General features: G+C 42.1%; 1 protein-coding gene and 1 pseudogene across 1 annotated transcript in view; one reads left to right on the top strand and one right to left on the bottom strand.

Annotated features, from left to right (window-relative positions):
* The first annotated feature begins 2046 nt into the window (after positions 1–2046).
* Positions 2047–3641, top strand: LOC107540847 (BBSome complex member BBS5 pseudogene; annotated as a pseudogene).
* A 2417-nt stretch (positions 3642–6058) lies between these two features.
* MEGF10 (multiple EGF like domains 10) overlaps positions 6059–22752 on the bottom strand; it is a 155628-nt gene continuing 138934 nt past the window's right edge. Inside the window, exons 18-25 of the mRNA XM_016217801.2 lie at positions 22156–22284; positions 19779–19907; positions 17395–17631; positions 16227–16354; positions 14733–14856; positions 10344–10388; positions 8791–8997; positions 6059–7519 (exon numbers count right to left, since the gene is read on the bottom strand). Coding sequence (XP_016073287.2) covers positions 7347–7519; positions 8791–8997; positions 10344–10388; positions 14733–14856; positions 16227–16354; positions 17395–17631; positions 19779–19907; positions 22156–22284 — 1172 coding nt within the window. The 3' untranslated portion in view covers positions 6059–7346. The remainder of the gene's footprint in view (positions 7520–8790; positions 8998–10343; positions 10389–14732; positions 14857–16226; positions 16355–17394; positions 17632–19778; positions 19908–22155; positions 22285–22752) is intronic.

The raw sequence follows: 22752 nt of genomic DNA, 5'->3' as shown, positions 1-22752 counted from the left end.
CACACCACCGGCATCACCAGGCTGACACGAGGGAAAAGATGGAACCATGGATTTCAGTGCGAGAGCCTGAGTGCCACCTTAAAGCAGGCCACATTTTTAAATTGGGAAATCATTATTTTCAGTTTCAGAAAACTCTCTGATCTTATCATTATATCCCTTGAAGAGTTTTAATCATATTTTATCTAGGTTTTCTTCCATTGTCTACATAATTAGCTCCACCTCCGTAAGACAGGTTTATTGTGGTTTTCCAGTTTAGCTTCTTTTCCTTCTACCTGGGCTGCTATGTTCCCATCAAGTGGTTTGTGACCTTTCTCTGCCTATTTGTGTTGATAACATGCTGGTTTTCAACACTTCTGTGGATCTCTCCGGTTTTTTCTTGTGTATGGACAGAGTAGGGGTGTTTCCTTCAGTGGGCAGCCAGTGATCCCCTTTGCCCGTTTGTTGATGTAAGTGGCAGAAGGCTCTCAGTTCACAAATCCAAGTAGGAAAAGTCTGATCTTAGCCCTGCATGGAAACTGCCCTTCCTGAGATGGCATCATGCAAGGGACAACCTCTCTCACTGCCGCACAATGAATGCAACAGCAGAGGTGTCCTTCCCTTACGTTCCCTTTGTGTGTCTCCCGGGTCGGCTGGCTCTCTCTCCACAGTCCCCACAGCAACTCCCATTTACATTTTGCTCCCTACCTGCACCTCTTTCAAGGACCTGACGTCTCACTGTGTGTGGAACCTCTGCAGGTCGCCAAGGACAGCCCTGGACTTCTGCTGGACAGCTGTATTTGCCAGGATGGGAATCCAAGGCCAGGTCACCATCTTCCCAGAATCCCACATCCAACCATTTTAAAAGCATTCACAGTTCTTAGGAAGATAACATATTACTGGAAGACAAAGTCATGTTATTACTGTTTTCCTAAATTACTACTCCAGAAATAAAATATGTATGGAATTTTTATAGTACAAAAATGGACCAGGCTATGATCACACGGGCATGTAGGTTTTACAATATTCATTAAATGCTTACTTCTGATTTACCAGCCTCATAACTCATCAGTTACAACAAGCTGGATCATATTGTTGGTTAATTTTTCATCATAGTTATGTAGCTACCATTTACTAGCTGTCTACTACATGTCAGACACTAAAGTGTTTTGTATGTACAAAGCTATTAAGTCCTCACAAAATTCCTTGAAATAGGTACTATTATTTCCACCATAATATAGAAACCAAGGCCTTCAGAAGTCAAGTAACTTAGCAAAGTCACACAGCTAGTAAGATGCTTTATTTCCCTCATAAATAATGATGAGCTACTTGAAAATAGCTCATGTCTTCTATCTCCCTGCATCCCCTACTGTGCTTGGCACTCAGGCCCTCGGTAAATAGTTATTGAGAGAAGCAGCAATGTTTTATTCATATTTGATACCTAGAACACAGTGCAATAAAGTGTTTCAAAAATGTTTTAATTATAAAAGAAAGTGTTAACAGGCTGCTGAGATTTAAAAGCAAATCCACATAAGATAACCTAAAGCTACGTATAGAGGACCTGACTACCAGCCACTGACCTGGGTTCCAGGGATCCAAACATGAATAGATGTTGTCTCTGTCCTTAAAGAACGAGAAGTCTGATGGGAAAGCAGACACAGGAGAAATTAAATATAATAAGATGTTGCTGTGTTTTAAATGTATGTATACAGTGCTTTGAGGCCACCCATGAAAAAATATTAATTTTTCCAGTAGGATCATAAGTTATTTCTTCCCTTGAGTTAATAATGGAATGGAATATAGAAATAAACACTACTTTAAAGTTTTTCTATTTGGAAGCTTATTGTACTCATCTGTAACTCGTTTGATGATATAAATGACGATGTAAGCTAATACTGATGGAAGTTTATCAGCATTGGAAAAGAGATATTTTAATACTGAAAGCATTTTTTTGTTTGCTACAATCAAGAAAACTCAATATTTTTTTTTTCCCTTTTAAAAATATATATTGCCATTTGTTCATATAAAAATGGAGCCTGGACTAAACACTAAAGTCGAACAGGCGGACCCATGTTTGGACACCAGTCTCGAGAGGACCCTAAAGGCAGTTTGCCATCCGTCTCCAGTGAACACACAAGTGGCCATCCACACCGAGTGACTCACACGTGCCTCTTTGTACCCTTCTGTGACGTGAGGCCTTTAAGGCCAACGTATCTTAAATATTTATTGTGAATAATAAAGACTACCCAGAGATAGAAAATCCATTATTTAAAAAAAGTGTAACCTTAGCTGCACCTCTGTGGAGTGGGCCCGCCACGGCTTCGGTCACCCTGCGGTGCTGGGTGTGCTTTGAGTGACCAGGGTGTCTACTTTGATGTGTCTTCCCAGCAAACTGAAAACAAGACCTGGAGAAGTCCTTCTTGTTTAGATTCAATCGGAGGCACCAAGGGAAACAAGGGGGATGCAGGGAGACTCTTAGTAACAAATTTAAGAATTCCCTGGCCCTCGGCAGCATTACCCAGAGTCGACCTTTCTGTCGATTACAGCTGCATATTGAACATTACGAGGCCTGCGAACTCTAAATCACGAGGCCACACCTAGGCTCTTTATACACTAACGAAATGTAACAGCACTCCTTCTGAGTTTATATCTACAAACTTGGTTCCTGGAAGTTCTAGACTTCTCGTTTCTGTGTTTGCAGTACACAGAGCATATGAAACTTCTAAAATGCATCGTGATTTTAAAGCGAAAAGTGCACTAACTTAAAATAAGCAACTAAGATTATTACCACAAGAACATGTATATGATAAAAATCAGTGGAGTCTGGAATTTATCCAGTGATCAGGGAAATTTAGGAACCTTTTTTTTTATTACCAGCGTGAGAATTGTGTGGCACGCAGATATGAATGACAGTTTTAACATCAGTATATCATATCTGCAAATTCGTTCAATAAAGATCACAGATTCAAAATTTGGTTTAGCTCTTGTCACTGAAAGCTCTCAGCGGAGTGGATATGTTCTTGGCTTTAAAATCGATCCTGTGGGAAAACTACAAGAATCAGTTAAGGAAATCAACTCATTTCTCAAAGTCTATTCTGCCAGCCCTATATTTGGAGTGGATTAGGAGATGGAAGAGAAGCCACAGCCCCTTGAAGCTCTGACAGTTGAACAAATTCAAGACGATTCTAGAAATAGACTCTGATGACCACGCTGATGCGTTTGTGGCTTATTTTGCTGATGGCGATCAGCAACAAGATCGTGAACCTGTATTTTCAGAAGAACTGGGGCTTGCAATAGAGAAATGGAAGGACGGAGTCACCCTGCAGGGACTTTGGGAAGTAATCAGTTCATCTTGAGTTGAGCTCAATTTCTATTTAAAGATATCTCAAGATTAAAGATACCAGTTGTCTGCTGTAAGGTATGGAATAGTTTTTACATTTATAGAAAAAGCTTTTAAGAGTGTTTTAATGGTTAAGGAAAAAACTCATTTATCTAAGATTTTACTGTCAGTTTTCTAGACGTTATATTTAAAATTGTAATCAAAATGTATTTGGTTTGTTAATATTTTTATTTTGTGCCTAATACTTGTAAATTATTAGTCTGTAGATTTTAAGTGACTGTATCACTTTGGGTTTAATAAAAAATTTATGCAGCACCATTTAATGTTTTGAAAGTATTATTTAAAAGAGTAAGACTATTCTTATGAAGTAATCAAAATATACTTTTTTTAATTATAAAAAATCTGCTTTAAATATATTATATAGGTCCAAAAGTAAGCCAAATCTAATATAAATTACAACCCTGAAACTTGTCATTTTAGGTGATCATTTCTGTAAAAACTAAAAATTATAACAAACTCTGGAATATATCAACCCCTATGTAAAGTTTTGGAAACTGTTTTGTAAATAATCTCAATATAGTTTTGGCAAAAATACATTTATTCTGTAAGTAATTTTGTAAATAATTTTAAATAATTTGTAAATAAATAGTTCATTTATTGACTTTCAAAAATGCAACCTTAAAACTCAATTTTTTTATGACAATCTTTTAAGGGTAAGCAGACTTCTAATACCAACATGAATTCTAAATGGTACTGTGATACTTTTGTGAGATTTTAGCAACATTTATGGTTTAAAAATCCCAATAAGTGACAACTACTTCTGAGGCTCTTCGGAGTCAGGATGATCACATTTTCATTCAGTTGTCTGCATTCCTCACAACACAGTCATTGTGCTAATAGATGTGGTTGGAACAGGTTATAACTGTCCAATTATGAAATTCTATGTCCGTTTTCCTAAAATTGGTGTATATAGAGATAGTGCTAAGCACGTTAAACTCTCTGTTACGTTACTACTATAGCATGCGAGAGGAATCTGTATCAAGCATTGAAAATAACTATGAAATATTCCTTATCACATAATTAACTACAAATAACATATTCTCCAATTAAAGCAAACATATGAGCTATCATTTGGGTGAGATTTTATTTTTATATAAATTCAAAATGCTTTAAAATTTTTTCTGACACATCAACCTCTAGGGAAAGAACAGTAGTAGTTTTGCTGACATTCCTACATGAATGGCTTCAGCCAGGTATCACCAAGATCATCCACTGCTTTGACCATTATAGGACACAGGACATTATATTATGGGTTCAAGACTATGAGAACAGACTCACTGTGTATGAAGAATTTCATCGTCATCAAATTACATTTGATATACCTGGAAAAATTCCTTGAGATTATAATTTCAGGAGGGAATATTTGTCGCTTTTCTTTCTTTTCTTTAATTCTCATTCTGACCAAAGTATTTCTCTCTTTAGCCAAATCTATATAAAAATATCTAGAAATTTTTGACTTCTCAACTAGACCTCTCCAAATATAGTTTCACAGTATCCAAAATGCTGCGTTCTGATGTGTGAAAGGTCCTGAGCGAACCCTGATAAGTAAGAACCCCTTGTTTCTGGACAGCAGCCATCCGGAGCCATTGATTTGTCAGAAAGAATGCTCAGGACGATGGCAGTGCCCTTTGGAACCACATCTGATGTCCAGGATTTTTCCTTAAGTTGCTGTTGCCCCCTCCTTCCCTCCCTTCCTGTAGTGGAATAAGAAACAGGAGGGGTTTTTTTCTTTTACTTATCTCTGGGGAGTAATAGGGAAATTCAGACTTACCACAGAGATCTGAAGAGGTGATCCTTAAAAAAGAAAGGGAAAAGTATCATTTTTTTCTTACCAAAAAGGACTCTCTATGGCTGTTGACCAACAAATGCCTCCATTAGATGCCTACACTCTATCGTCAAGCAAGGGTCAGCGGTGGCCAACTGCTGGAATAAGTCAGTTGTTTCTAGGGTGTGTTCCAGGCAATTCCATATTTCCTTGAATTAACTTCGGGGTTCCCTACAAGAAACAGCCATCAAAGGAGTGGATGTTCTAAGTGTGTCCTGTTCTATCATCCACCTGGCCACCCACCATTGCAGGCACAGGAGTGTGACATGAAATCTCCGGATAGCCCAGCCCGATGCCTGGCAGGAACAATGCCACGTGTATCAACTGGCAGAACAGGCGCACAGTATATATTTGTTAATCGGCTCGCTGAGACCGGACCCCACACGGGGGCGTGATAAGATTGAAGGCCCGTTTTCTCTTATGAAGCGGCTTCCTCTTTCAGCCTTCCAGCCCTTTGGCTTGCTCTTGCAGGTCAAAGAAAAATAAACTAGCTTTCGTGCATCACACCGGCATTCTCATGAGACAACTACCTTGGGGTGAAAATGTTATTGCATAAGTATGCACAGGATGACCGTCCGTCGGGTTTGCCTGGAGCAGTCGGGATTAAATCCTATTGCATGGTCGTCATTTAAAACGCCCTCATTTACTCTCAACAGTGTCCCAGTTCAGATGATCAATGATATGATCACCTTAACGAAGGCCTTTAGCAAGATCAGCCTGTGGCACTCAGTAACAATAGCTTCCCACTCCCTTTCCCCTCAGTTTAACCAAGACTCAGACCCACAGACCAAAGAAGTCCATTTTGGAATAGTGAAAAGCTGATTTTGATTATGAGTCATTCATCTATGGTTTCTGCACTATTTTAGTAAAGACCGATTTTAATATAATTGATTTATATATTTTTATCTCCTCCCTCCAAAAGGAAAAAAAGAACAACACATTTTTACCAAGCAAAATGATAAGTGGCAATAATACAAGAAACAACAAACATATAATATTTTTTCATTAACAGTTCAAACACTACAAAACATAGAATATACAACTTAAAAATGAAAATACAAATTAAAGAAAAATGGGATACATGTCATATTAGCAATGCAAAAGACCAGCTTAAGCATAGTTTCTCTAAATCAACAATTAATAAAAGGAAAGTGCCCTTTTCTCAAATACGCACAAAAATATTTCAGTCACTTCTAGGGAAAAATTAATAAAAACTTTCTGCTAATTCTATATTACAGCGTGTATTACTAATGGTTTACAAAACTTAAGTGTCTTCTTACACTTAAAATTTACAACCTTTTCCAATCATTATACACTCATTCAATCCAGTCTGTCAAAAATAAAATTATTTCATTTCCATATTTAGGAAATAATTACTGATATGTTACGGATCTCAAGTGGCAAATGTGTACAATGGGGACAGTGATCAGAATAATGTCATGGATCTAGTGGGCCAACGGGTCGAACAGAGAGAAAAATCACCTCTGTCTGGCACATACTGATTCCTGTAATAATTCTAGTATTTCTAAAATAATTCTAAGTGTACATTTCTTCTAAAAAAGTCTAAAGTTTTCATATTTAAATTTCCTATCCACTTCTAGGGTTTGTTCTTCAGTCTATCCTGTTATGCCACTTGGCAGAATGGTTCTTCCTGGGTTCAGAATATTCCTACAATTCTGAGTCCAGCTGAAAAAAACTCACCCAAATCAGGACTCAATAATATGCCCCTTTTCTTCCACATGTTGAGTGATTCACACTAAATTTATGGCAAACTGCACAATCCTACGTACAGCTCTATGATGCAAGTGAGAAAGAAAATACTTAAACCTTAGGTTTTCAAGCACTCATACCAATGTCTACTGCAACCCTCGTGTCTGAAGGAGTTCTGCAAGTTCACGCGCGTCGCCAAGACTTTACAGTAAGTCACGCTTCAGGGGAGCAGTTCGAAAACTAACAAGAATGGAAAATGACACTGATACCTCCTCCTGAGCCACCGGTACCAAGGGGCCTACGGTCAGTCAGCCTCAGCGTTGAGCTTTCTGCCTACCGAGCAGATTAACATTCACACAGGCGGCAACCTTGAGGATGGGGAACCGGATGCAGTTCTGGAAAGGGTGCCAGCGGCTCCCGAGTGGTCCTTTGGTGTCATTCACTGCTGCTGCTGCCACCATCCTCTCGCGTGGGGGAAGGCGAGCTGTCTCGGACTGGCAGCAGGTCGTAATGGCAAGGGATGTGACTGTTCTTTGGAAGGTCATATGGGTCCTGGGTGAGATGCCCGTTATTGCTGAATATTCCTTGGACAACACTCACTGTAGGTTCTGTGACAACCAGGGACATGTCAATTTATCAGCAATGAAAAAAAAAATTAATAAATCAAATGTGGCATTTCTTGCCAATATCAAACACGCAGGAGGAGATTTCTTATAAAAATATAAGAAAATATTATTTTTAGAAACAAAGGATCCATTTATAATCACAGAGGTGGCTACTCTGTGGTTGGCAGACCCACCGATGCCCACAAATGGTGTTCAGGACAAACGGATGACTGTATGGTTGGGATGGAGACATCAAGGGGATATATAGAATCCCTGTGAATCACTGCCTGAAAAACCCTGGAGATAATCTAGTGCAAATCCCTTACTCTACGGGTAAGAAGACTGAGGTCCTTAGAGGTTAACTCAATTCATGGAAACGTAAGTTGACAATGTTAAGACTCAGGCTCTCATTTGAGTTCCACTCTTACAGTAGTGAGCTTATGGGACAATTCAAAGGGGACTTATTACTGAACTTTCTATAACAATTTAGTTCCCTATGCCTTCCATTTAAAAAAAGTTGTCTTAATACTTTTAAAATAGTAATATATCTTGAGTGACATGTCTATAGCATAAAATGAATTCCTAGCCACTAGATTAAATTAGTCACTTCATTTATAAGTGGTAGAGAATTTTTTAAAGTTTAAATCATGAATACAGATACAGAGATAGAGAGGAAGAAAAATTAAATTATATAGTCCTGTTATCTAGCCACTGATAGCTCTGATATGTTTTAACTTTCCCCAAATCGTACTTGCAAGGGGCAATCAAAATATCTCCAGTTTTAAATTGAATTCTTATTAATTTGTATCAGAGTCACATCTTAGACTCTTACTGATATATTAGACAAATTTAAAAGTAAAATGTTTCAATCTGCTAAAAGCATTATATTAATATAATGAATGCAACCAGGAATTGGAACCACCTGTTTAATTTAGTGGAACCATTTATTTCGGCTCAGTCGACATATTAGCTAATATGATACACGTGCTATTCCGCATGCAGACTAAAATATTCACCATGGCTACAAAACCAAAGACGGACGACCAGGTGGGAGACAAGGAAAACTTCCTTTAAATTTTCTAAGTGGTGTTTCCCTGAATAATTTATTTGACACCAATTAATAGGATCCCTGTAAACATAGCTTACATTTAAAATATGGGCCATTTTTAAAATAAGGTTTCCATGAAATGTTATTTATTCTAAAAGACTATGGAACTGTGTGTTTTTTTAAAAAATTTCCATACTAGGTTCTTTCTCTGGTTAGGAGAACTTACCAACTTCATAGACATTCTTGTTGGCTGAAGAGGAGTTATTGATCTCTGCATATGGGGAGTCCCTCCGCGCTGGTGACTTCATCTCCACGTAGCCACACTCTGAGTTTTTGGGCATAAGTACAGGCGGGTCCTTAATAGTGGCATATGGGTTTTCAGAACTGCTTAGGGAGCAGTTACTTGAATTATATTCAGAATTCTTTCCCAAGTCTGTGAAGAGAGATGGTGGAAAAAAGAAAATGCTATTCCATGAACAATGTTATCTTTTGCAATTACAGTCTACATTCAATATTATTTTGTATTAGTTTCAGGTGTATTGAATAGCATTGTTTTTTTCTTGGTGAAAATTTACTGGGGCAGTTTTTAAAAAAAATTATTTTTATTTTAAAGGTGGGGGGGAGGAAGAGAGAGAGAAACACTGATGTTGCCTCTCGCATACGTCCTGACCAAAGATCAAACCTGCAACCTACGCATGTGCCCTCACTGGGAATCAAACCTGACACCTTTTGGTGTATGGGATGACACTCCAACCAACTGAGCCATCTGGCCAGGGCTGGGCAGTTTTTCTTTGCAGCTAGGTTTTTGAATTATATACACTGAAAATAATACTAAACATTTATTTGCTTATTTTGGAGAGAATCTGCTATAAAATTACTATAAGATATATAAAAACTATGAAGTAATTTTAGCTCTTCTCTAAGGTGAGTACCAATATAAACACAATGGATTTGATTTCATTTTGATTATCACACTCAAATAAAATTAATTCCATTCTATTTTACTAAGAATCTTCAAATTCTCAAAGGCTTCAATCGAGAAACCATCTGCTGAGGGACCCAAGAGCACAAGAAGGTTCTACTATCATGGTGAGCAAGGCATGTGCGCTGTGAGGATTCCTTGTAAAACCTCAGGACTGGGCACCTGAAGTTATTACTCAGGTTCTTCCTGCAGAGCCGGCCTCAGTGAACATGTAACCATGCTGACTCTTCCTATTTTCCCTGCTACTTCCTTTTCTCCACCCATAAGCCATATTTCTTTTGAAGGAAATATGAGTGTTTCCCCAGCAAAATGGAACCTTTGTCCCCCAGACTTCTGCTCTAACTCGATCCACCTATGGCCACTGCCTCAATGTCAGTTAAAGGTGTTTGTGTGTTTGCTCGAAAAACCACACTAACAAGTCCACATTTTCGCTACACTGCCACTCTTGTTTGTGTAGCAAATTATTTCCGTCTCTGAGATATATATATATGTGTATATATATACGTATATACATATATATTTATTTAAATATATCTTTATTGACTTCAGAGAGAGGAAAGGAGAGGGAGAGAGAGAGATAGAAACATCAATGATGAGAGAGTCATTGATCGGCTGCCTCCTGCACGCCCCTGACTGGGGATCAAGCCTGCAACCCGGGCATGTGCCCTGACCGGGAATCAAACCGCGATCTCCTAGATCCTAGGTCAATGCTCAACCGCTGAGCCATGCCCGGCTGGCTATATATTTTTTAAATGTGATTTTGATAAATGAATTTCTTCCTCAAATTCATACCATACCTTTCAAGGATTTTCCCATATAACTTCTGTCAAGTCCAAAAGCACCTGTGGTAAAGGAAGGAAAAAAACACCCAGTGAGAACTGAAAGCAAGAGAAAGCCCATCTAGTATTTCAAGGTCTTGGAGGAAGGTGGTTGGGGCACCTGCTTCCTTCCCATGCAGGAGGCCACCAAGGCTGCTGCTTTTCAAACCTTTACACCAGATCTCTCATGCCAGATATCCCTAGTGCTTAGAATTAAAAATACACACATGCCATCCTGATCATTCCCCTGCTCATTTACAGTGACTCTAGAAAGGGTGGATCAATACAGGGTAGAAACTGGGGCACAGATGAATCAGTACATGATTCAAGGCTGCACAGAGGAAAGAACACAACCAGGACTACAAGATGAGGGACTTAAATTTCATCACTTGTTAGCCACATGACTTTGGGCAAGATGTTCAACTCTCTGAGTGTCAATTCCCTTATCTCTAAAATGAGGAAAACAAACCTGCCTTCCAAGCCTCACAGGGTGGTGGTGATCACTAAGCGAAATAGCGCATAGGCTTGGTAAACTCCGAAGTGCCATATAAATGAATGGTGTTTCAATTATTGTAACACTTACTTGTCTGTAAGCATTACAAGGCCTTTTTAATTATCTTTGAAAGGAATGGATGGACTTAGGTTAAAAACAGAGAGTAAGTATGAGAACTGACCCCCTACCACTGTGCCTGTGTTTCTCAGAGTGACATTAAACTCAAGTTCTTTTTTTTTTTTAAATATATCTTTATTGATTTCAGAAAGAGGAAGGGGGAGGGAGAGAGAGAGACAGAAACATCAATGATGAGAGTCATTGATCAGCTGCCTCCTGCATGCCCCCAACTGGGGATCTAGCCTGCAACCCGGGCATGTACCATGACCAGGAATCGAACCACGATCTCCTGGATCCTCTCGGCTCAACCGCCGAGCCACGCCCGGCCGGGCTAAACCCAAGTCCTGATGGTGATGTCTCATGGGGGCACACATTTGTGGAGAAAGAGGGAGAATCCCCTAAGGGGAGAGGGTAGGTCTAATACCAATCTTTGTGGGACAGGAACTGGGAATGTTTTCCTCTCTCAGGCACACTTTCTTGGGTCTGGGTTGTGAAGTCCAGCCAAGCTCCCAGTTGGTGGGAAAGACACTAAATTATAGAGGAAGGCAGGACAAAAAGATGTGTCTAGAAGAATTAACCTGACCGAAGAGAGGTCTGGCCTTTCCCCTTGGTTCCTGGGAAGTGATCTCTACGTCCTTGGAATGTCCTGCCCAGTAAGAGTGTTTTTGTTTAACTGGGGGCCTAGGGCTACACTGGACAGTCTAACAAAGTAATTTATGGGAGGGGGGTTGGGCCACTTGGTATCAGTTCAACCTCCACACGGGCTAGAGACTAAAGGTCAACCACCTGGGCAGTAAGCCAAGACTACTTGAGCAAGCCCCCATAAAAACCCTGGACTCCAAGGCTGAGGTGAGCTTCCCTGCTTGGCAATGTGTGTATTGCCACACATTGTTGCCAGAGAAGGTCAGCACCTGCCATGATTCCATTGGGAAAGGACAACTGGAAGTTTCGTGCTTTGAACTTTCCTTAACTCTGTCCCATATCTCTTTCCTTGGCTGATTTCAGTCTGTATCCTTTTGTTGTGATAAACTGTAACCATGAGTATAACAACGTTCGGTGAGTTCTGTGAGTCTTTCCAGTAAATTATTGATCCTGAGGGTGGTCTTGAGGATTGCCAGATGTGGTAAAGGGACCCCAGGAAGATGGGCAAGAGCTGTGGCCTCTGAGAGTCCCTATCAAGGAACTCTGTCTGTGTTACTCTATGCCAAATTCCCTTAGTCATTTCCAAACGGTATCAAAGTCTTGTTAAATGTACATCTTGGCTTTAGCTTGCAATGAGCCTTCCCCAAGGGGTTAAAGAGAGCAGCATGGGGTGGATAGTAAATTAGAGAGCAAGAGTTGGGGCTGTGAGACCAAATACCCCTGCCAGATTCTCTTTACTGCCTTAAAAATCAGGGTGCAGGTAGGTTTCCCCATAAACTCCCATATGTCCCAATCCCCAGACAGGTGCTTTCAAATGTGCTCAGTTTAATCTAATTCATACAATGAGCCAGAACACGATCATTATCCCTACTTTACAACTGAACAAATTAATCTTGAGAGGGTGCTCGACCCAGTGTCATATAAAAGAACCAGGAATTGATCTCAGGGCTCTTGTGCCAACTTCAGGGCTCTTTCAGACAACATCACCACAACGTTCCCATCATTTAAACACCTACGCACTCCATCATCGACAATGTGCCTCACTCTGTTCTTCGTAAGAGAAGATTCTTCTGAACAACAACTTTAAAAGGACATGAAATGCAGAATTATAAACTCTGGACCATAAGAAGATTTTATGCCCCTTGGGTCTCGCTGAGACAGAAGGCAGAGGTTTATTTGTGATCATTGAGATGACTGTGTGTTCTGGAATCAGAACAAACTACAGTAGGTGAAGGTGGAGCCAGATGGCTTTTCCCTCGGTAGTACTTGGTGGCATTTTACTGAATATCATTTGCGTACTTCTTTGAACTTAATTATTCATGTAATTTAGGCTTTTTAAAAACCTCCCTAATGTTAAATAATCTCACCAATAAGTGTGTTGAAAATAAGTATACTGTGAGTACATATACCTTATAAATAATTTTACTGTATGTGTGTAGAAATATACATCCCATTGATAATACTGGTGTAGAGTGCAGATAAAAGAATTTATATTAATTTTCCTTCTTAAACATTTGCATTTCTGTAGTGAGAGGGGATTTCAGAGCCCACAGGGATTGGTTCCTACACCTTGCCCAAGTGACTGAACATATAGGGTGTTCACAGAAAGATCAGAGGAGGAGCAGTCAGAAGCCCAACTGTGAGGCCTAGCTTTACCCCTTTCCTTCCCTGAAATCTTGGACAGGACAGTTAACCTCTCTGTGTCTCCCAGTTTTTCCCTCTATAAAACAATATTCATGGAAGGGCCCATTTAGTAGGTAGGGGTGCCAGGTTTAGCAAATAAAAACATAGAGTTGAATTTAAGTTAAGTTGAATTTCAGAGAAACGACAAATAGTTTTTAGTATAAGTATGCCCCATATATTTAGGATATATTTATATTAAAAATATTTGTTGCTTATTTGAAATTCAAATTTAACTGGGCTTCATGGCAACCTTACCACTAAATAAATACACGTGAAAGGGTTTGATAAGCATAAGGTGACCATACACACATTAGTTACTATCCCATCAAGCTCATCCTTGAAAATAAGGAGCATGCACTTGGAAAGAGCACCACCTACTCAATGGGGTATCACAGCAGGTCTTTACGTGCAGTCCAGGGTCCTCACCCCCTTTGCAGGAGGGCTGCGTGATCAAAACTTTTCTCATAATCATACAACAACCCTGGTCGCCTTTTTCACTCTCATTCTCTCTCAAGTGTATGGTGGAGTTTTCCAGGAACTATACCAAGTGTGAAGTCACTACTGTCTGAATGCAGAAGCAGAATGAAAATCCAGCTGTCCTTTACGAAACCAGATGTTAAAAAGATTGACAAAAGTGTTAAGGAGTGCCACTTTTCTCACTATGTTTTGGAAAATGTAGTAATTTTCCACAAAATTCATCTTATGTTATGAGATGAGGTTATGATGATAAATTAATAAATAACTATTTTAAATGTTCTCAGTTTTAATTAGTAACATGGTAAAATATCAGTAGATATAACCCACATCAACAGAAGTTCTTTGGGGTCATTGATAACTTTTAAGAGTGTGTGAAAGGGTCCTGATTCCAAAACACTTGAGAACCACTGGCTTATATTCCTGTTGGTATCTCCATTTCCTCACCTAACAGGGGAAGGGGCCTCAAGTATGGGTGCCTCATATTAAAGAGAACAAAGGGGAGCCCATAACCTGGTACCCAGCTGATTAAGTTTAACCCCAGGTCTGCCACTTAGTAGGGTTTGAGACTTTGCACAAGTTACCTAACCGTTTTAAGCATCAGTTTCTTAACTGTAACATGGAGATGATGATGGTAGTGATAGTACCCACATATCAGAGTGCTTCTTAGGAGAATTAAGTAAGTTACTATAGAAAGCGTTAGAATGTAAGCTACAAGAAAGTAGAGATCTTTTTCTCATTTGATCATTCCTGGCACATAGTAGAAACTCAATTAATGTTAAATAAACAGGGCACTTGGGACAGTAATAAGCCCCATGTGGGGGTTGGGTAGAAGTCTATTAGTTTGTCTTCTCATGCATGTTTCTAATAGATCACTTTGGCACAGACAAAGATCTGTGGCTATCTGAGGTGACTATACGGTGAAGGTGCTGCTGAGGACAGGAGCTGGGAGAACGTACCGAGCTCGTTGAGGTAGCCACCGTGTTTCCAGTCCGCAGGCAGTGTGCCCGGGCAGTCCACCACCGGGCCCCTCTTCCCAGGATTCACATTTTTTAGATTCACAAACAGCTGATTGTTTTTTGACTGTTAAAATATAAACAACAAAAGATGTAAAAAGAGAATACCGTGTGGCAAAGCACTATGCTACTGATCTAGGGGAAGCAAGCCCATGGCATGTATCAGGGACTGGTCCTTAGATGAGGCTGGGCGGAGGGGCCGAGGTGACCGTGTACGACCTGGTGGGACATCGAGGGCAGCAGGAGTATGTGTCCCTTGGCCTCAACTGTTCCCTCCACTGCCTCGGCTTCTTCTTGTCATGTTGTTACTCTGTACCAATCAGACCTTATTTGGGGTTACCTACATGAAACTTTGAATTGAAAAATGAAATTCCTGGTCGGGGCTCTCCCACCAAACACTGTAAGATCCTGCATGAGTCACAGTGACTCTTAGCGGTGCTCTGAGCTATAAATATGAGAATAAGGCCATCTGCTTTGCCTCCCTCCCTGAATGTGGATGAGAGAAAATGGAATGATGAATATCAACGTCTCTGGAGAATGTGAAGTGCTATTTAACTATGAGGCGCTATAATTAAAACCCCACTGCATGAAGTTAATTGCGACCGGACTAATTTTATTAGCTTGGTTTTCTTCTGAGAGAGAGCTGGGATTAGACAGTGGACTTTGGAAATATAATTCGGGTACAACTGGAAGGGAGACATGTTTGGGATTCCGGAGCTTTGTGGGAGGGACCTGGGGTGAGCTCGATAGCACTACCGGGGCAGCTCAGGGTTCCAGACAGCCCCGGGCCTCCAACCTCTCCGTGCATCTACAAAGTGGGGATCATAACCACTCCTGATCCATAGGATTGGTGTGAAGATTAAATGGATCTGTATTTGTTAAGTAGTTAGAAATGTCTGGTGCATTGTTCCTGTTTGATCATTTTTGACCTACGGAAATGCAATTTCATGTGGTTCGACCTAAATAAATATATATTACTGTTGTTATGAAAGTATAAGTGGCCAGGAAAGGGCACTAGGAGACAGGTGGTCAGAAAAGACAAACTTGGCAATTTTAGCCAGGATTGAGTCTGCTATTGTTCTGCTACGAGACATTATTTTAAAACCTCAGGCAATACGAGGAACGTTTTTCCAAAGAGGTGCAATGGAAACAGCACAAACTGTAGAGACAGAAAGACCTTGACTCACATCGCAGCTGCCTCGCCCACTGGCTGGGGAGCTATGTCTGGAAGTGACTTAAATTCCCCATGACTCAGGTTTTTTGTCATTAGACTGGAGATCCTAATACACGCTTACAGGGCTGTTTAGAGGAATCAATGAGACAATAGCTCTAAAAAAAGCACCAGGAACAGCATCTGGCAAACAGCAGCCCTCCATACCTGCTTGTTCCTTCCTCTCTCCCCTTCTGCCTTCAGCCACCCGAGCCTCTGCCTCTCACCTTAGCGATGGTCATCCTGTCCCTGTTGTTGACGTGCGGGGACGCGGCACACTGGGTGAGCGTGTGGTAGCTGGGGTTGGTGAAGTAGTGGCTGTTGGCATTCCCGCCGCTGCCGTGAGGAAGGGTTTCTGCAAGAGGGGAAGGAAACGGGTGAGATGCAGGCTCCCCGAACCCCGGGTGCGAAAAGGGCAGAGAAAGGAAGAAACCCAGTGTCTGGGCGGCCTCCCCCCTGCCCCGCACACTCAGCGAAGCTGCCAGGAGCTGCGGGGCCCCGACTTCCCACCTGCCTCCTGGAACAGTGCGCAGAGACCCACAGATCGCCCTGCTCTTCCCTCGGGGCTTGTACGAGCTGGGAAGGCCCCTCTTGGAAGCAATTTCTGCCGTCGTTTCCTCTCTTTTTAAACGCTTGAGTTCTTGACACAATATTCTGTCCTACGTTATTCTGTATGGCTACTAATGCACCCCCCGCCCCAGGCAGTGTGCTTATAAACATGGGACACCCCGAAATCCTTCAGTAATTGTCCCCAAATTAATAAATATTTGTTTCAAAATTCCTCGGTTTAAGTGGTTACTTCTTCTGATGACTGAGAGTGTCACTTAAAAATTTACTTTTACGGGGATTTGTGACAGAAAGGAAGATTTAAGAGTGTTCTTAAACAAATGCCCTGGTTCTTGCTACAACCAAAAAACTATTTCTCCTGTAACTCGGTTGCCAGGCAGTCAATGATTTGTGTGGGCTCCGGGACAGGCTGGAAGGAACTGTGGAAAAACCTAAGGCCAGAGACAGAAGACGTGGTCCTTACCCCTGGTCCGGTCCATGACCTTGGTACAGTTACAGCCACCCCCTCCCTCTCTCCTCCCTGTCCCCAAATAGGACAAAAACTTGGGCCTGGCTACGCAGTAAAGCTTTTTCCAGGTTGAAATTCCCAAATTCTAAAGCAATCACATAATACATCTAATTAAAAAACCCTCACAGGGGACAACAGTGGTGACGTTACTAGTTTGGACACATAGAACACATCTCTAACAACGGACCTTCTCCAAACATAAAATGCCCCCGAGGCTAACCGCCGGTCACAACGGACAGCACAGCCAAACACCCAGTTTCGAAGAACCAGGTGAGAAAACCTAACCTCCCAGCGCGCAGGGCCCCCAGGGCCTCCCGTACCCGAAACGGTGTAGTCGGCGTTGAGGATCCTCACGGCGGGGGTGTAGGTGACAGCGGGCATGCTCGACTCCTTCCCCTTCTGCTTGTGCCGGTAAATGATGAAGAGCGCCAGGAGGAAGAGGACCACCAGCACCAAGATGACGATGCCCGCGATGGCCCCGATCTGGTAGGAGTCGGCGGGCAGGGCCGTGCTGGTTCTGCTCAGGCTGTTCAGGTTCCCAACTATTATGACACCGGCTAGAACACGGAGGAAAGGAGACCGGGGTGAGGGTGACTGCGGGGAAAATATTTGCTCTCTAGTTACAAAAGTCCCCTGCCGTGCTAAGACCTGGGTATTTGCAGCTCATGAGAGGTTAATTTGGAAACAAAGTGGGAAGGAAAAATGAACGTTCCTTATTTTTGGATGTTGTTGGCTTGTCTGTGCCCAGACAAAGGCTGCTCTAAGGCTGGACAAAGGGGCAGGAGGTCCCAAACCCCAAGGTTCAACAGTAGGATTTGGGAGCTTCTCACATTTGTCAGATTAAACACTTGGACAATTAATTGAGTAATACCTCATCCGATTACTATTATGCTTTTATTTATTATACAGTATTAAGCTGAGGAAGTGTTAGTTCCTAAATGTTTCAACTAACTTAATTTTATGTCTATCTTTTGCATTTTTAATAGTAATTGTCCCTCGAGCAAGAATAACTCCATTTTAAATCTAGTCCAAGATCAGGATCTGCCTGATCCTTATTTTAATGAGCCTTCGCCTCAGAAGATACTGTTCTACCCAGTTACTTTCTATGATAGAAAGGTCTGCCCCAATAATACCTCATAACATCTCCCTGAAACCTTACTCATAATTCAAAATTCAGTTTTCCACAGTTCTTCCTCTTGTCTCATCAAGTGAAGACACGAAAGGTACGGGTTAAGAGTCAAGAAACCTGGAATCTAAAAGAACTGATCCAGATAGTCTGACCTTTCCCCTAAGCTCTCTGGTTGTAGATTCATCTGAAAACGAGGAAACTGGCCTCCAGGAAGGTGCCTCCAGCTCAAATGTCCCTACATGCTAGACCTTCCGATAAGACAGTCTGCCCCGAAACAGAGCACCAAGGCCGGTGTAGGGTGATTATAATGCATCTGCAACTACGATGTGATTGTGGAACAGAACGTCCTGTTGTTAGGACAGTCAACCATAAATCATGAGCATGGAAACGTTATTGCAGGAAGGAGAATGAAATGAGCACCTACATAAGCTAGAGTGCAGGATGACTCACCTACACTACTGTATGAATTCTAAAGCCTCATACCCCTGGCGTTTATTTTTATTATACTTATTACCTACTGAAGGACACCGTGTGCAGTGGGAACTCTCTGGAGGCCACGCTGCAGAAGCATAAGGAGCACTTTCTCAAAGGCCCCATCCATCCCAGAATCAGACCGGCCAAATGGACTGTGCATAGGAGAAGTACCCCCAGGGGATTACGATACACACCCTAGTTAAAAACCACGGGCACGAGTTTCTTCACAAGCTAAATAGATGCCTACCATAGGACCCAATTACTCCACTCCTACTAAGTTACTCAAGAGAAATGAAAGCATATGCCCATATAAAAACCCGATACACTATTGTACACAGAAGCTTTACCTGTAGTAGCCAAAAACTGGAAACAATCTAAATGTCCATCAGCATGTGAATGGCAAAGAAATTATGGCACATTCCATGCAATGGACTGCTACTCAGCAATAAAAAGAACTGAACCACTGACACGCACTACAATATGGTTTAATTTTAAAATAATCATGCCGAGTAAACAAAATCAGGCAAAAAGTGTACCATACGATTCCATTTATATGAAATTCTAAAAACTGCACTAATCTGTAGCGGCAGAAAGTAGATCAGTGAGTGCTTGGGGCAGTGATGGCAGGGGGGGATATGAAGAAACTTTTGGAAGTGATGGATATATTCATGATTTACTGTGGTGATGGTTTCATGGATGTGTACATGTCAGATTTTATCAAATTGTACACTCTGTGTTATTGTATATATATTCCATACATGTATTGCTTTTTATAGGTTAATCACACCTCAGTGAGGCTGAAAACAATTGTAGGCACAGTGGAAAGTACAAGAGCTTTGGAAAAGCTGATGTCAAAGCCCTGACATATTTTATAGTAGCTGTATGACCTTAGGCAAGTTACTCAACCTCTCTGAGCTTTAGTTTTTTCATCTGTAGGTCAGTGACAATAAGGCATCCATCTGGCAACTAAATAACTAGCCAGCTATGCCTCGCAGAGTCCCGGTGAGGATTGCATCAGATAACACAGGGGAAGACATTTAATGTTGGGTGGTAGGTGGTGGTCACACAATATGAGGTAGTTCTATTCACTAGCACCCTTACCTTGATCACACCGTGCCCCCTTCCATCCTGGGCTACAGTAACAGGTGCCAGTGATGTGGTCACAGGTGGAGTTGTTCAGACAGTCACATATCTGGCGACAGCCGTAGCCGTATGTTCCTGCAGGGCACTCTGAGAAGGAAATCAAAGTCCAGGTCAGCCGTGGGAATCTGAGGCAAGGCTGTCTCTTACTGTACGACCCTGTGTGTCCGGGGGCCAGCTCTTTCAAGGGATCCCTGTTCAGGTAGACTTGTACCGCCCAAAGTGCCCTAGAGCTGGCCAGCGTTCCCTGAATCATGGTGTGGCTCACAGGCCAGGCGACCCAGGACGAGACTGAGCCCCTCAGCACAGCTCCTGACACTTTCAGCTTCTATGTACCCACCTCCCAGAGGGGTGTGTACAGAGTCTGTGGAACTGCAATGGAACTGACGAAGATCATCACTAAGGACAATCTGAGATGACTCCACCAGACAAAACTATGGGATGGAAGGGGACCAGATTAAAAAGTATAAACTAGAGATGCTTCCTTGAGAAGAAGTATATCTTACTACAGGCTCAGGGGTCCTCCCAATGGCACATTCTGACTTGGACTGGCTGGCAGAAGGGGGAGAGGAAGGGGGCAAGTTTACAAATTTTCTAGGTAAGCACTTCACTTACCATAGAACGGCTCGAAATGTGGACTTGCAGGTGGAAGGCTGATAGACTGAGACAGGGGGATCCTTACGGTGTAGTCTTACTAAGTTTGGGCATGAATTTCAAAGAATAGCACAGGCATGTTAAATCTAAAACTCGTCATGACAAAACTGATGTTTTTTGTACAGTGAGCAGCAGGGGGCACTGTGCTATCATCATCAGAGTTCTCTGTCCAACGTAGGGTTTCTGTTTACAAATGAGCCCTGGGAAAGTTTAATTTGTTGTTCAGAATTATCATGGAAGCATTTAAGCGGCTTTTATTTAGTAAGTCTGGTTACAGTCTGCCATTCAAGCGAAAGTCAGTTTAGAGCTTATTCTGGTTTCTATACATATACAGGGGTGGGCAAAAGGAGGATTACAGTGGTTTGCATTAAAAAACAACAATAATTAATAAATAATTATATAAGAATAAACTGTGTTTCACGTGTTTATAATTGTAAACCAACTTTTGCCCACCCCTATATGTATGTGCACATATGTTTACACATTTGTATACGTACACACAATATTCATATATACAAAGGGGTGTGCAGGAAACTCTGTGATTCAGTATCTGGCTCGTGATTAAATGAACTAGCAGAGCAAAGCTAAAATCGGGTGCTCTCTGTCCAGGCTGCTTCTTGGATGTCACTCTTGCTGTATTTGCTGGCAGGAGGATATGCACACATATTCCAGGGTTTAGCACATGTTATGGGGCCGCCCAGCGGTGCTGTGAAGTGCTGGTGGGGAGGTGGGAGAGCGGCGCTTTATTGCCAGAGTCCTGCTATGCCCATCAGTCCTTCCAGGCCACATGGCTCCTGCAGCCTTGTAATCTTTGCCTCATTCTTCACTAGTGCACCCTCTGGTGAGCAGGAAATTTCCTGCTCCTTTCCCTGCCATTACAGTTAGAAAGCAAGCCCTTATTTATTACTCTTGAATAGCGAAGGTCACAGAGGAAAATAATAATAAACTAATTTGAAACACTCAGTCTAAGACTGAATGTTCCCGTAACCCTGTGAGCAGATGCATAGCTAGTGCAGTGGAAACGGAAAACCAAGGATGGGTAATTCCAATGGAGCATATTCTCCCAGGATGGGGTTTTTAGAACAAAATTTTAAGGCAATATATTGTCTTGAAAGTTAGGACTAAGGTGAGAAGTTGTTAGTAGAAACAGTATAAAAGTACGTTCTAAATGAGGTTGTAAAAAGGGCGGCCGTGTCTGCACGGACTTGCTCGCTCACCCACAGCGGGCTGGCCCTGGGCACCCAGCCCTCTGCCTCCTGCACACCCAGCCTGGCCCACCGAGTGCACCCTCTCTCCGTGAGAGACCTGGGCTCTGCCTTCGCCGTAGAGAAAGCTTCACGGGCTCTTTTAAAGCTCTGAGCATCCACATTCCAAAAATAAGGAGGAGTGGAAGAGGGAGCCAGGATGAACAGATGGAAAACTTGAATTCTGTCTTCGGTCTTGTAGCCACACCCCCTCCACCCAGGGCACTGAGCAATTACTCAGAAGAAGAATTTTGAGGGAAAAGACAGCAAAGATCCCAAGGTGGCCAGGTCTTTGAAGGGAAGTCAACCGTGCTGGTGTCCAGCCATCAGCTCCAACAACTCGCAAGTTGCAAGTTCTGCCTTCATATCTTCAGGTATCTAGGAAAAGCGGTTCTGGGGGCAGGGGAGACCATCTAGAGATGTCATGCGGTCATACTCACTCTGTTCACAGTGCTTGCCCATGAACCCTGTGCGGCAGGTACACTGCCCGGAGATGTGGTCGCAGTCGGCTCCGTTTTGGCACTGGCAAATCAATGCACAGTCTTTTCCATAAAACCCCAGGGGACATCCTGTGCAAGGAGGAACGACAGCAAGGGTCAAGGGGCTGCTGAGGAGAAGCACAGCCCCTGCCTCCAACATTTTAAAACACCTTGAGTCAAGGGAGAGAGAATAAAGACAGTAATACACGTGTCAGATTGTCAAAAAGCCTTCTCTGAAGTCTCAAGAAGGGGTCTTGTAAGGAAGCTGAAATTCACAGGCAGGAGGCAGAACAGTTCCATACCTGGCAGCTGAATCATTACTGGTGCCCTGGAGGTGAGACTGGTGTCTTCTAACAAGGCATAGTCAACCCCGAAGAGGTCTGGGCCATTCCCTGCCATTCTTTCACTCAACGACTAGAATCCTGGACTCCACTTCCCTGGACTGAAACCAGTACTTTATATAAAAGTGACCTGCATGCTTTCACTTTGGGTACAGAATGTCTCTGATTCTGATGCTAGTCCTGTCCACTGTATCTGTTAATTAGATAATAAGGTGTG

Source organism: Miniopterus natalensis, chromosome 3 (assembly GCF_054644295.1).
Source record: "Miniopterus natalensis isolate mMinNat1 chromosome 3, mMinNat1.hap1, whole genome shotgun sequence".
Classification (NCBI taxonomy): domain Eukaryota; kingdom Metazoa; phylum Chordata; class Mammalia; order Chiroptera; family Miniopteridae; genus Miniopterus; species Miniopterus natalensis.
Note: the sequence above shows the minus strand (reverse complement) of the source record. Positions and strands in the feature narration are given on the sequence as shown.